Genomic DNA, 16,220 nt, shown 5'->3' with positions numbered 1-16,220 from the left:
GCTGTGGGCCATCAGCAGCAGCAGAATTGTATTCCAGCACAATCTGTAACCTCATGGCCTGGCATATTCCTCACTCTACCATTACCAACAAGCCAGGATATCAACCCTGGTTCAATGACGAGTGTAGAAGAGCATGCCAGGAGCAGCACCAGGCATACCTAAAAATGAGGTGCCAACCTGGTGAAGCGACAACTCAGGGCTACATGCATGCTAAACAGCGGAAGCAAAATGCTATAGACAGAGCTAAGCGATCCCACAACCAACGGATCAGATCAAAGCTCTGCAGTCCTGCCACATCCAGTCGTGAATGGTGTTGGACAATTAAACAACTAACGGGAAGAGGAGGCTCAGTAAACATCCCCATCCTCAATGATGGCAGAGTCCAGCACGTGAGTGCAAAAGACAAGGCTGAAGCGTTTGCAACCATCTTCAGCCAGAAGTGATCCATCTCGGCCTCCTCCCGATATCCCCACCATAACAGAAGCCAGTCTTCAGCCAATTCGATTCACTCCACGTGATATCAAGAAACGGCTGAGTGCACTGAATACAGCAAAGGCTATGGGCCCTGACAACATCCCGGCTGTAGTGCTGAAGACTTGTGCTCCAGAACTAGCTGCGCCTCTAGCCAAGCTGTTCCAGTACAGCTACAACACTGGCATCTACCCGACAATGTGGAAAATTGCCCAGGTATGTCCTGTCCACAAAAAGCAGGACAAATCCAATCCGGCCAATTACCGCCCCATCAGTCTACTCTCAATCATCAGCAAAGTGATGGAAGTGCTATCAAGCGGCACTTACTCACCAATAACCTGCTCACCGATGCTCAGTTTGGGCTCCGCCAGGACCACTCGGCGCCAGACCTCATTACAGTCTTGGTCCAAACATGGACAAAAGAGCTGAATTCCAGAGGTGAGGTGAGAATGACCGCCCTTGATGTCAAGGTAGCATTTGACCGAGTGTGGCACCAAGGAGCCCTAGTAAAATTGAAGTCAATGGGAATTAGGGGGAAAACTCTCCAGTGGCTGGAGTCATACCTGGCACAAAGGAAGATGGTAGTGGTTGTTGGAGGCCAATCATCTCAGCCCCAGGACATTGCTGCAGGAGTTCCTCAGGGCAGCGTCCTAGGCCCAACCATCTTCAGCTGCTTCATCAATGACCTTCCCTCCATCATAAGGTCAGAAATGGGAATGTTCGCTGATGATTGCACAGTGTTCAGTTGCATTCGCAACCCTTCAAATAATGAAGCAGTCCGAGCCCGCGTGCAGCAAGACCTGGACAACATCCAGGCTTGGGCTCATAAGTGGCAAGTAACATTCGCGCCAGACAAGTGCCAGGCAATGACCATCTCCAACAAGAGAGAGTCTAACCACCTCCCCTTGACATTCAACGGCATTACCATCGCCGAATCTCCCAACATCAACATCCTGGGGGTCACCATTGACCAGAAACTTAACTGGACAAGCCATATAAATACTGTGGCTACAAGAGCAGGTCAGAGGCTGGGTATTCTGCGGCAAGTGACTCACCTCCTGACTCCCCAAATCCTTTCCACCATCTACAAGGCACAAGTCAGGAGTGTGATGGAATACTCTCCACTTGCCTGGATGAGTGCAGCTCCAACAACACTCAAGAAGCTCGACACCATCCAGGACAAAGCAGCACGCTTGACTGGCACCCCATCCACCACCCTAAACATTCACTCCCTTCACCACCGGCGCACTGTGGCTGCAGTGTGTACCATCCACAGGATGCACTGCAGCAACTCGCCAAGGCTTCTTCGACAGCACCTCCCAAACCCACGACCTCTACCACATAGAAGGACAAGAGCAGCAGGCACATGGGAACAACGCCATCTGCACGTTCCCCTCCAAGTCACACACCATCCTGACTTGGAAATATATCGCCGTTCCTTCATCATCGCTGGGTCAAAATCCTGGATCTCCCTTCCTAACAGCACTGTGGGAGAACCTTCACCACACAGACTGCAGCGCTTCAAGGCGGCGGCTGACCACCATCTTCTCAAGGATGAGCAATAAATGCCGGCCTCGCCAGCGACGCCCACATCCCATGAACGAATAAAAAAAAACTTTCTTTATCAGTATGTTTCCAGCCCAATGAGGAAGGAAGCAGTGCTAGATCTGGTTCTGGAGTGGGGCAAGTGCAGCATGTTTCAATGAGAGCACATTTGGGAAACAGTGATCACAATATCATTAGGTGAAGATGAAGATACTTAACTGGAAGAGGGCTAATTTCAGTGAGTAGAAAAAGGGTCTGGCCCAGGTGGAATGGGAACAAAGATTATCGGATAAAACCGTAAATGAGCAACGGGAGGCCTTCAGGAGGAGATAGTTCGGGTACAGATTAGAAACATTCCTAAGGGTGGTGGGGGGTGGGGGCGGAGAAGAGAAGGCAGGGCATCCAAAGCCAGAGCTCCCTAGATGACTAAAGAAAATGAAATAAAAATTAAACAGAAAAAGGAGGCTTATGATAAATGTCAGGCTCATAATACAGTAGAGAATCATGCAAAATACAGAAAGTACAGAGAGCGCTGAAAAGGGAAGAGGGGCAAAGAGAATGCATGAGAAAAGATTAGCAGGTTACATAAAAGGGAAGACTAAAGTATTTTTATAAACATAGAGAGAATAAAAAAGGATAATCAAAGGAAGGGTGGGGCCATTTAGGGACCAAAAAGGAAATCATCTTGTGGAGGCAGAGAGCATGGCTGAGGTACTAAATAAGTACTTTGTATCTATCTTCACTAAAGAGGATGCTGCCAATGCTACAGTGAAGGAGGAGGGGGTAGAGAAATTGGATAAGATAAAAATAGATAGAGGAGGTACTTAAATGGTTGGCGGCGCTCAAAGTAGAAATGTCGCCTAGTCCAGTTGGGATGTATCCTAGGTTGCTGAGGGAAGTATGAGTGGAAATAGCGGAGGGTTTGGTCACAATCTTTCAATCCTTCTTGGATATGGGAGTGGCACCAAAGGACTGAAGGATGGCAAATGTTACATCCCTGTTCAAAAATGGGGCAGAGATATAAACCTGGCAACTACTGGCCAGACAGCTCAAAGTCAGTGATGGGGAAACATCTGGAGACCATAATCTGGGACAAAATTAACTGTCCCTTGGAAGAACATGGGTTAATAAATTACAGCTAACATGGATTTGTTAAAGGCAAATTGTGTCTGACAAACTTGATTTGAGTTCTTCGATGAAATAACAGAGAGGGTTAATGAAGGTAGTGCAGTCAATGTATATGGACTTTAAAAAACCATATGATAAAGTGCCAAGTAATAGACTTGTTAGCAAAATTAAAACCCATGGGATTAAAGGGGCAGTGGCAGCATGGACACGAAATTATCTGTGAGAGAGAACGCAGAGAGTAGTGGTGAACGGTTGTTTTTCAGACGGGATGAAAGTATACAGTCTTGTCCCCCAGGGATCGGTAGTAGGACCACTGATCTTTTTGATATATATTAACGACCTAGACTTGGGTATGGGTGCATAATTTCAAAGTTTGCAGATGACAACGCTTGGAAATGTAGTAAACAGTGAGGAGAATAGTAGCAGACTTCAGGAGGACAAAGGCATATGGTGCTTAATAGCTGGTTGCTCCAATGATGGATCAGAGTGAGCTTGCGTGGAGATTGCTTAGTCGTCGTCATGGTGTCCAGCTCTGTTACACTCCCATGCTTCACGCCCAGGTGTTTGTATGGGATGCAAATAACAGAAAGGTGAAATAGGCAGACACATGGCAGATGTAATTTAATATAGAGAAGTGTGAAGTGGTTCACTTCGGAAAGAAAAATGAGATGTAGTAATATAAAGAACATAAGAAATAGGAGCAGGAGTAGGCCATAGGGCCCCTCAAGCCCACTCTGCCATTCAATAAGATCATGGCTGATCTTTGGCCTCAACTCCACTTTCCAGCCCGATCCCCATATTCCTTGATTCCCCTAGACTAAACTAAATGGTACAATTTTAAATGCCACACACAAATCTTTGAAGGTGGCAGAACAAGTTGATACGGCCGTTAAAATGCATACTGGATCCGTGGCTTTATAAATAGAGGCAAAGAGTACAAAAGCAAGCAAGTTATGGTAAACCTTTATAAGTTACTGGTTAAACCTCTCAGTATTGTGTCCAATTCTGGGCACCACACTTTAGGAAGGATGTGAAGGCCTTGGAGAGGGTGCAGAGGAGATTTACCAGAATGGTAACAGGGATGAGGGACTTCAGTTATGTGGAGAGACTAGAGAAGCTGGGATTGTTTTCCTTAGAGCAAAGAAAGTTAAGGGGAGATTTAAGAGGTGTTCGAAATTATGAGAGGTTTTGATAGAGTAGATAGGGAGAAACTGTTTCCGCTGGCAGAAGAATTGGTAAACAGAGGACACAGATTTAAGATAATTGGTAAAAAAAACAGGGGGAGATGAGGAGAATTTTTTTTTTACGCAGCGAGTTGCTATGATCTGGAATGCATTGCCTGAAACAGTGGTGGAAGCACATTCAATAGTAACTTTCAAAAGGGAGTTGGATAGATACTTAAAGGAAAAATTAACAGGGCTATGGGGAAAGAACGAGGGAGTTGGACTAAATGGATAGCTTTTTCAACGAGCCGGCACTGGTATATGGGCCGGATGGCCTCCTCCAGTGCTGTATGATTCTATGTGCCCAAGTGGAGTTGGCTTAGAGACAAATTTTATAGAACTCATTCATCAATAGTTTTTTAACTGGCACAATGAATGTCTAGTTAAAATAAAATCATATCCATTAAGTACCTAACAAGAAAATTGATGTGTTTAGAAATTGAGAAATTTCTAATAGGCATGTATAGCTCAGTTTCTGCCACCTGCACCAAAGTGCAAACATGCGTCCAACATTAATGCATCCTAATTTTATAAGTGGGGAATTGTGCACTTGGGCAAAGGGTACCCCATGGGAAGACATCAGGTGGCCTCCCCTTACCCAGGGGGCGGGGGAGAGGAAAGATCACCAATAAAAATTCAGGTAGGGTTCCCTACCCAAAAACAAACATTAAGAAAAAACAAAGAAAATTAAATTAAAACAGTAAATCGGGAGGCGAAGGGGAAAAAGACCCCCAAGTAAAACAAACCAAACCATGTGGTGCTCACTGATTTCAACATGAAAGCGTTCCTATTGTGTGGATCCACTGGCAGAGACTGAAAATATCTTTTCCTACTGGTCATAGATTTCAAAAGTTACTGTCCTGAGATACGGGTTTAATCCCAATCTGTGATGATTTAGCAGAGTCCAGCAGCTGGTATGGTATATTTGGATTCAGTGCCCATGACTTGGAAAGGGAAAAAAAAAAGACAAGTTTCTTGCTCATTACCTAGTGATCACTGCTAGAAAGTGTGCTGAATCCTCCAGCTCAGCTGCGATTCCAACTCCACCCACCGCACTCCCCTCCCAACCCCCCCAACTGAATAGCCTGCAGACACTCACTATCTAGGTTGGGCTGCTGGGGTCTGCAGAACTGAATCCCAGCAGAGACACTGCCTTCAGCTTGGCTCAGTTGGTAGCACTCTTAGCTCTTGGTCAGAAGGTTGTGGGTTCAAGTCCTGCTCCAGGATTGGAGCATTTAATCTAGGCCGTCTCAAAAACAACTTGCATTTATATAGTGCCTTAATGTAGAAAAATGTCCCACGGCTCTTCAAAAATACATAATCAGAAATAAATGGATGCCGAGCCAAAGGAGGATACATTAGATGGGGTAACCAATGATGTGGTCAAAGAAGTGCGTTTTAAAGAGGGTCTTAAAATGAGGAGAAGGAGATGAAGAGGCTTAGAAGGGAATTACAGAGTGTGAGGACTAGGTGGTCAAAGGCATGGGGGAGGGGGGAAGGAATTGAATGAAAGGCTAGAGTCAGAAGAATGAAAAGTTCGGGTGGGGGGTTATAGGGCTGGATGAGGTTACTAAGATAGGAAGGGGTAAGGTCATGAAGGAATTTAAATACAAGGATGAGAATTTTAAACTAGAGCCATTGGGGCACCGGGCATTTTTGGCAGAGAAGAGTGAGGCCTGAGAGTGTTTGATGCAGACCACCTCCCAAACCCACGACCTCTACCACCTAGAAGGACAAGAGCAGCAGGCACATGGGAACAACACCACCTGCATGTTCCCCTCCAAGTCACACACCATCCTGACTTGGAAATATACCGCTGTTCCTTCATCGGCCTGGGTCAAAATCCTGGAACTCCCTACCTAACAGCACCGTGGGAGAACCTTCACCACACGGACTGCAGCGGTTCAAGGCAGCAGCTCACCACCACCTTCGCAAGAGCAATTAGGGATGGGCAATAAATGCTGGCCTCGCCAGCGACGCCCACATCCCATGAACGAATATAAAAAAAACCTAAACCAGTTCTGCATCACATACACTCATGTCTGGACCCCTTGGACGGAAGGGAAGATAGGGACCATACCAGGGGGAATAGGAGAGAGTAACAGTTTTGCTGGGGACAAGTGCATCAAAAGTGAAGGTGAGAGAGTGGCTGAGCAGATCGACAGCTGCAGAAGTATCGTGGTGAATGGAGGGCAGAGGTTAGGCAATTGGGAGTATGAAAAAGTGCCGTTCTAAGTGACTTGTTGGGGGGTGGGTGGGGGATGAGCTTTCTCCAGGAACAGACTTCAGTGCAGTATTGAGGAAGTTTGTATTGTCAGATTTATCATCATTGTGATGAGATATTAAATCAAGGCTCCATCTCACTGATGGATGTGAAAGATCGCACGGCACTTTTCAAAAAAGGGAGCTCTCCTGGTGTCTTGGCCCAACATTCCCCTCTTAACAACGTCACCAAAAACAGATTAACCAGTCATTCTTTTCATTTATTGTTTGTGGGATCTTACTGTGCATAACTGGCTGGCACATCTGCCTACGTAACAAGTGACTGCACTTCAGAAGTAATACAATGGATGTTAAGTACGTCAGAATGTCTTTAGGAGCTGCTAAGATGCTATATAAATGCAAGTTCTGCACAGTTCCAACAGCAGCTGAGAACTGACAGCTGCTGCTGTCTTGCCAAAGGATAACTGGCTGACACGCTTTCGCGCATCAAGGGTATGCCCTCAAGTGTACTCGACTGTCCTCAAATATCAAACACAGTATTCACCCTACTAGAACACTGCATTTTCAAAGAGCAAATAAATATTACCCATGCCGAATTTCTGTAATGAAATAAAAAAGGCAACCATGTTTGTTGTTTCTTACCCATCTCTTCCTTTACTGACTATCTTCACTTCAAAGTAGTAAATCCCACATGCAGCAGGTATAGGATACGTTGCTCGGACTGAAGCTGCATCTTTCGGTGTTTTACCATGACCTGAAGGTATAAACGTATGGGGGAAATTGAGCTTGTAATATTTTATTAAAAATGCTAATAGAGTAGCTAAAGATCTAGCAATAGTTCACAGCAAGTTAACAGATGGAAATCGGGATGGAACATGCTTCAAAAAGGGATTACACGTTAAGGGTAATTGTCCCTGATTTAATGCTTCACTTCCTCCACCCAAATTACTGAAAAATAAACTCAAATCGAGATCCAAAAAAGACAATTACAAAAACAATTCAAATCCATTCAACTTTTGAAGTTAGAAATCAGCAATTAAAAGCAGGGTAACTGTAGGAATTTCCGCAGCAGCAAATTAAATAGTAAATGGTTGTCCTGGAGCAAAGTAGACGCAGAAAAGGCAGTTTATAGGAACTAAGAACAAGTTTACTACACTTCTTCAATTACAACCATTTGTATAACCAGAGGTTTGTCATTTTAATTACACTTTTTAAAAAGCAGTCAGATGTCATCTAGAAATTAGCAGGTATGGGGCTCTAGTGTAAATTGCAGATTCATTATTGCTACTCAATTAAATATTTCACAAAAATATTAAAAAAAACACCCACTGCTGACATGAATAAAATTACAATTTTAAATCAATTCAGTCACTATCCCAGCTGGACTACTTTAACCCCCACTGTGGGTGGTCATACAGATTAAAGACCCCACAACTGAAATCAGGACCAACTCCAAGTGAGGAAAGGTATCAAGATTGAACTGAATACAGAATGAAATGAAAAACACATCAAAAGAGCATCTTCAGTCCTTTACAGCAGCTACTACTTCTTAGCATCTTGCTTTTGTTAATTTAAAAACCTGAATGTTCAGAATTTATAAACACGAAAAGTTATTAGGATTGTAAGGTTGAGTCGCCATACAGGTCAATCATTTATCCATCTGCATAAGCCCACTCAAAAGAAATCAGTGCCTAAAGAACTCCACTGACCAACAGAAACAGTGAGTCCTTTACTTTACAAACACGAGCTAAACTCAAAACTGAAAATATTTTCAACTTTTCAAATAAATTAAGGGACTGCATACTTTGAGCATTTTATTTTACTATCAACAGTAAAAGTTGTAGGGACTGAATCTTTCAAAAGCACAGGTAAGCAATATTGTGAATCATTCATGAAAATATCAATAATATGTTCTGCTAACCATCTGAAAAGCATCATATTTGGGGAAACAGAAACAATCAACATCCACACCAAGAGTTCTAAGCTTGAAGTCTCAACGATGTGGAGATGCCGGTGGTGGACTGGGGTTGACAATTGTAAACAATTTTACAACACCAAGTTATAGTCCAACAATTTTATTTTAAAATCCACAAGCTTTTGGAGGCTTCCTCCTTCCTCAGGTGAATGTGGAACTGAAATCCTCGAACCTATCGCATTTATAAATCACAGAACAATGCCTGGTGATTACAGAGAGTCTTTTCAACTGCCCGTTGCCAAGGCAACCAAAGTGTTCAGACAGATAGGTGTTACCTACAGGCCCACCGAATATACAAACGGCCAGAACTAAAAAAACAGATGATATGGAGATGCCAATTAAAAAAACAGAGCGAGAGGTAGAAACATAGAAACATCCCGAAGGAAAAGACAGCAATTGACCCGTTATATTAAAAACAGATAACATTTGTTCGCTGGTGGGGTAACGTGTAGCGTGACATGAAGTCTCAACAGCAGCGAACGCTTCCTAACAACAGGCTATTTTATGCATCTTGGCTCAGTCGGTAGGCTCATATCTTGGAATTAGATGGTTGCATATGGATTCAAGTCCCACTATGGACTCAAGCACATAATCTAGGTGGACACTTCAGTGCAATACCGAAGGAGTGCTACATTGTTGGAAGTGCCATTATACCGAGGCCATGTCCACACAAGATCGAATTCGAAGAGAAGCAGGGAGTTCTTTGGGTCTCCTGGCCAACATTCCTCCTATAACCATCACCACCAAAAACAGATAATTTTGTCATTCATTAAATTGCTAATTTGGGATCTTGCTGTACACAATTGGCTGCTGCAATTGCCTAAATAGTGGCGACTACATTTCAAACCACCTTGGGATGCTTTCTATGGTAAAAGCGCTATATAATTGCAAGTTGTTGTTTGGCACATCCTGAGGATTTGATATGACACTATATAAATGCTAGTTCTTTCCTTCTTCTATATTGCAGGATGCAGTTTGTCTTCAGTGTCTAGAATGCATATTGTAGTTTACTCTTACCTAACCTGGAAATGCTCTTGTTCTGAATTACATATAGCACTTGCATTTACTCAGGGCATTTTATTCTAAATGCAATGCAGAGAGAGAAACATTACTTACAATTACTTCCGTTTTAGACCTGTAGCAGATATTTCAAATAGCACCAAGATGCTTAAGAGCTGACAAATATTGATTCATTCATATTGGAATAAAAAGTTATACGTATGAACATGAAAGGAAAACTTGCATCTATATAGCACCTTCCAGGACATCCCAAACAGTTCCTCAGCCTACTTTTGAAGTACAGTCACTAATAGGTGGGCAAACACAACAGTCATCTTGCACATAGCAAGATCCCACAAACAGGAATCAAGATAACCAACCAGTTAATCTTTTTTGTGGTGCTGGTTGATGGAGCAATGTTGGCCAGGACACTGGGAGAATTTACTGCTCTTCTTTGAACAATGCCATAGGGTCTTTTATGCCCACCAGAACAAGCAGACGACGCCTCGTTTTAACATCTTACCCGAGTTCTTTTTACCCGTTCCAATCTCCAAGAGTACATTTGGACTGCAAGTTCACTGTGAAGCAATGGGCACTAAACTTGAAATGTAAACCCATATTGAGGGCCCAACCCGACTTTGAAGCGGTGTGAAACTCCCGGGAAAGGTCCTTAAACCTACTGAACTCTGCAAAAACTCTCACTGCACAATCTGATATTCCTCCGTAGAATTTAAACTTTAAAATGTTCAGCAAATATCCCTTATTGCTTTTTTTTAAAAAAGCAAAAGACTGCAGATGCTGGAAATTTGAAATAAAAACAGAAAATGCTGGAAATACTCAGCAGGTCAGGCAGCATCTGTTGAGAGAAACAGAGTTAACGTTTCAGGTCGATGACCCTTCGTCAGAACTAGAAGTTAGAGCTAGGGAATGGGGGGGGGGGGCGGGGGACAGTGGGTAATGGTTCTGCTGTTGCCATTTACAGCTCCTGTAGACCCATCTTTTGTTTCTTCACTTGTCCCATCACCACCCACTTTTGCCTTGTACCATCATCCCTTTGGTCATTTAATCACTTCTGCCCTCCATCCTATTAAAGACCTTCCCTTTGTTCTTTCATCCCCTCCATCCCCCCCCTCCCTGCCTTTTCCCTACTTGCTCAGAAGCTGTTACATCTCTAACTTCCTCCAATTCTGATGCAAGGTCATCGACCTGAAACGTTAACTCGGTTTCTCTCTCCACAAATGCTGCCTGACCTGCTGAGTATTTCCAGCATTTTCTGTTTTTATCCCATACCACTTTCCTGGTTTAACTTTTGCTACTAAAATTTATACTATTTTGGAATCTTTTAAACTAATGGATTTGTCTTGCAGCAGTAATTCAAGATAGGTATTTCCCCCTCCCCCCAAATAAAGTTTCCCTGTGCGATTACAATTAATAAATTCTTTCAGCTACAAAGGCTCCTCCCTCATGGTGAAGGAAGTGTTTAAAACACAGCAGTTAGACATCGACTGTCTGACAACATGCCATATTTGTCGGGCAGTAGGCCATATGACAGGAAATAAGGCAGGCTTACGGTCCCAAAATCCTGTTTTCCTCCTGCAATACAGGATTGCTAAATTTAACTACTGTAATGCCACAAAATTAAAAAGGTGCAATAATGGTAAGCTTCCCAGATCTGAAATAGCACCAGTAAGGGATATTTTATAATATTCATTACCAAAATATGTTTGTATGGGAGCTCAAGGGTGTAATACAATGTCAAAGCTCTTACAGGCGCATCAAATGCTCAGATTTTGCTCTTTTAGAACATAATATCATCTGAGCCCTCAATCATCAACATTTGACCACTATAACAAACATGTATTAAACTCTAAATTTTGAACAGAAAACAACATTACACATAATATTGGGCCCTAGAATTCCACAGCAACGTAAAAGTCAATTTCTGCAGCAGGTCTAACCAGGTCCTGTCTCACATTCCCAAGTGGTTTACATGCATTTATATCTAAGCATAACGGTGCCAATTTTTAGATGGAAACACAGGACAAGTTTAGAAAGACACTTCAACTATAAACTTACAGTATCCACTGAGGGAGAGGAGACCAAAACAGCAGCACGAGGAACAGAGACATGGAAGAGCTGGACCCAACAGGGCTCACCGGGGGAAGGGCGGGAAGGGGAAAGAGAGCCTCAGGTCACCCAGGTGACAGGAGCAGAAGCAATGGGATCAGGAGTGACAGAAGAGGTACCAGAATTAGAAGAAGGAATGACTTTAATAGCAAACTTATCACGTTGCCACTCCTGATTCATTCACCCCATTCAAAATTGAATGTTTCCCATGCCAATGTGACATAAGGCAGAATTCTGTGGAAATTTCTTTGCCTGCAGAGTCACAGAATGTTGGGGGCTCTTCTCAAAGCTTATGGTTACTAAATCTGAATGGGAAATTAGAAATTTGTCTGTAAACGGACCAAAATGCCACAATAGTAATCTTAGTATTGAACCATACATCCAGTTCTTAGTGTACACTTTGTTCTCAGCCCTAACTATTCTTGCCAATCCCCTCCACCACCACTTCCTCCTCCTCAGTGTTTTTTTTTAAAAAGTGTGCTCACCATAATTTGTACACCAAGTTTAAGACTATAAAGACTGAAAGCCTAAAAAAATCTAAAAACTACAAAATTAAATTATAAACACGGTTTATAATGAGGTTTAAACCTCAATCATGTTAATAACTTTCTCTAAAATAAGTGTTATTTTACTTAACTCAACAGTGATATGCAGGAAACATTCATTCTAACAAAAGAAAATAAATTACCTAATCAGGAATGAAACAAGAATGATCTACATTGTGGAGGTTTTCACGTCCAATTTTACCTTTTCATATCCAAAACAAAAATCACAAAATACCAATAAAACCCTGACAATATGGTTAAGCATACAAAATTTTCTTTAAAAAAAAACAGAAAGTCTCAATTATACAACATAACATGATGGAACATACCTATATAATGTGTATAAGCACAATTTGAAAAACAAAGCTAAAATCTAACAGTTTTGGATGCAGTGCAGAAATGCTATGGTGAAATACAGAATTGGGTTTTAATAATTATTTTAAGTGTCTCATCATTCCAGTTACCTCCTTATCCTCTCAATGGACTATCAGGTTGTTCTACCGGAGATAAATCAGCTTGATTTTCTATTAGCATCAGCATGAACCACCAATGTTAAATGATCTTATACGTCACATAAAAAAACTACTGTAATTGGAGGTGCAATACAGCATTGAACCACGGGGGAAAAGTTTTTTGTTGCGGCATTTCTAATTAAATTCGCCATATGTAGTGGTGCATAAAGATACATTCTCATTGTTTGCAACATCCATGAAATGCTGCACAATGTGTCCACTTCCTTCTATTTCTAAGCCCATGCCTAACTCCACTGTACCATTTAATGCGATGTATCACTCTTGTCGGTATAGTTCCAGGGTTGCTGCATGCTGTCTCACAATGCTGCTGCCATGAACCCAATGCAATTTTGAGATAACTTGCAGTTTATTACTGAACAATTATTATGCTAATATTTTAAAATCTCAATGTGCTAAATATATGGTATATACATATATGGTAATTCCAATACATCATAACATTTTCAAACATTAGCATATTAATAATTGTTCAATAATAAACTGCAAGTTATCACAATAAAATTGCACAGGTTACATCTCAATCGCTAATTCTTCAGTGGAACCATTAATCTGCAATTCACTACACTATTGCATTGGCCATGAATAATGCTACAAATAAAAAACACAAAAACGAGTTCCATAAACTCCATGCCAGTTTTTTTTTAAAAAATGGATATACAAGCTCTATTTTCACGATTTACAATGAGTTTACTATCTCCCAGATATCCATTACTCTTGTATGGAAAAGGAGGATTTACATAGCATCTTATTACATCTGTGGTACATCTCAAAGCACTTTACAGCCAACGGATTATTAATGAAGCACAGTCATTGTTTTTATGCAGGCAAATGTGACAGCCAATTTGTGCCCAGCAAGGTACAACAAACAGCCATTGAATGAATGACCAGATAATCCATTTTGGTGGTTAGTTGAGGAAGAAATTGTTGGCTTGGACATCACTCTTCCCTCAACCAATACCAACTAATATTATGAATATATGGTCTTTCAATTTATAAGGTTACAAAAACAGAAAATGCTGGAAACACTCAGCAGGTTAGGCAGCATCTGTAGAAAGAACAAGCAAGTTAACGTTTCAGGTATAGACCCATCGTGAGAGAAAGGGCTCACACCTGAAACGTTAACTCATCTGATGCCTGAAACGTTAACCCATTTGATCTCTCCATAGATGCTACCTGACCTGAAACAGAAAATGCTGGAAACATTTGGCAGATTTCCAGCATCTGCAGTTTTTTTGCTTTTGATTTACAGGGTTAGTTGCCAACGCCAGCTTACACAGACAAAGAGCCTCATCTCAGATCCTTTTACCCCAACTGGGTGCTTACTGATAATTATACTGTATCAATGACATCAATCAAGTGTCAACTTGGTCCAGTTGATGGACCTCTCATCCAAGTCAGAAGGTTAAGAGTTCAAGTTCGATTCCAGACTTGAGTACATAATCTAGGCTGACATTTCAGTACTTCGGATGAAACCAAGATTCTATCTTGTTCCAGTGGTCCAGGTGGATGTTAAAGATCCCATGGTACTATTTGTAGATGAGCAGAGTTCTCCTAGTGTCCTGGCCAATGTTCCTCTCAAGCTGTACCACCAAAGACAGAGTAACAAATCCTTGACCTCATTGCTCTTTGTGGGCCCTTGGCTTGCACAAATTGGTTGCTGTGTTTACCCACATATGCTGCACTTCAAAAAGTAAATCATTGGATGGAAAGCTCTTGGGGAATGATCTGAGAGATGTGATAAGGTGCTATATAAATACTTTTCTCTTTTTTAAAAAAAACTTCACTATTATACATGGTCTCTGTGGCAGAACAAAAGGTTTGTTTTTTTTAAAAAAACTTTGCACTTCCAATCAGTCCAGTTCTTCTCCTCCCCACCCTTACCTCTCCCTGCACCAAAACTTATAGATTTTGTTTCAAATAGCAAAGCTATTCAGATTATTATTATTTTTTTAAGACTGACAGTATGGGGATTTTAGTGTTTCAAAAATCAAGGTATCTTACAAACCCAGCCTGACTTCTTAATAATGTGCAGTACCAGAGAGTGATGGGTTGAGCAAAGTCCAGTTTCTCTTCAGAATTTTATTTCCAAAGCTTTTATGTAAGTTTTGTCATAGCAATACACAAACATTTGACATCACCTAGCGATGAATCTCAATAGGTCATAAAAGGTGCCTTCAATACTAAGATGGAACAATGTTAAGACTTTTAAAAAAAAGATTATTATGGAGTGGTCACAGAGAAGCAACAGATACAATATTCTATTCACTAAATAATTTACTTGGTAAACAACTGCAGTTGTGCTTTGGTATCATTCTGCAGAATGGAACATTTTGCACTCAACTGACATCACTGAGTACCGATACCTCAAATGAAAAGCACAGATAATATTACCCTGACATCCGAGTACTTGGGGGAAGGGAGACCACAAGAGATATTCGTAGAATTTGAATCCCAGATTATGATGTTTGTGCAGGATATATGAAGCAAGTCACAACATTAAATTTGATTTGATAATATGGCAGCCAAAATGCAAGCCATACACATGCAACAAAAAAAAATCTTACGGGCACAGGATCTAAAATCTTTTTTTTTTGATTTGGTGTGAAAACAGCTTCATTAAAATTTTCATCCTTTAGGAGGTATCTCTCTTCTATATTTTTTACTGTGCAATTAAATTGAGTTTACAAAGTCCAACTGTTAAGAAATTAAATATAAAGTTACCCATGATTCACGCATAAAACATACTGTGAATACTGGTCAAACAATTCAAAACTGTGATTAGAATTTTTAGCACAGTACATTAAAGAAAATTTGTGAACAGCTTCAGGTTGACGTTTCATTGGGACCATTTTAAAAATAAGGCGGGAACAAAAAAATCCAATACTATAAGCTCTATGATTCTTGGCTCCTTGCCAGTTAATCCCTTCTCTGGGGCATGACTGCTTGAACATTCAGATCCTAAAGAGATGTACATGCATATATGAATCCAAAATGTCAAACAGAAAAAGGCTGAAAATACATTAACAAAGTCCAATACATTGGTCACCATGATTACATTGATATTGGTGATATTTGGAGACACACACACACACACACAGATAGCCCTGAAAATATTTAGAACCTTCATTCTGAAAGAATCTAGCTCTCTGTCCTTTTTCTCCATTCTCCTCAATTTTCAAGCTACCTACACATTATGCACTTTCACTGTAAAATTATAGAATTTCAGTGGGGTTTTGTACTCAAGTCCACTGAGAACTCAATCCACTTGCCCAAACTCATCTTACTCAGGATGCAAACAGATGTCCAGTGGGAATCAGTCAATCATTCTATTCAGACTGAATTCAAAGCCAGGTCATTCCTCCCTTGCACCACCCCCCCCCCCACCCCCCAAAAAGAGAACAGTTGCTGTTGTAACTCATTGCAACACCTAGTTCTTACTTAACTATCGGTG

At 41.4% G+C, this 16,220-nt stretch overlaps 1 protein-coding gene across 1 annotated transcript in view; it reads right to left on the bottom strand.

The window, feature by feature from the left end:
- Nucleotides 1–16,220, bottom strand: part of ranbp9 (RAN binding protein 9) — a 55,344-nt gene that overhangs the window by 37,800 nt on the left and 1,324 nt on the right. The window contains exon 2 of the mRNA XM_068001717.1: nt 7,233–7,344. Within this exon, the coding sequence (XP_067857818.1) occupies nt 7,233–7,344 (112 nt within the window). The remainder of the gene's footprint in view (nt 1–7,232; nt 7,345–16,220) is intronic.

Source organism: Heptranchias perlo, chromosome 2 (assembly GCF_035084215.1).
Source record: "Heptranchias perlo isolate sHepPer1 chromosome 2, sHepPer1.hap1, whole genome shotgun sequence".
NCBI lineage: Eukaryota > Metazoa > Chordata > Chondrichthyes > Hexanchiformes > Hexanchidae > Heptranchias > Heptranchias perlo.
The sequence above is the reverse complement of the archived record's forward strand: the minus strand, read 5'-3'. Positions and strand labels throughout refer to the sequence as shown.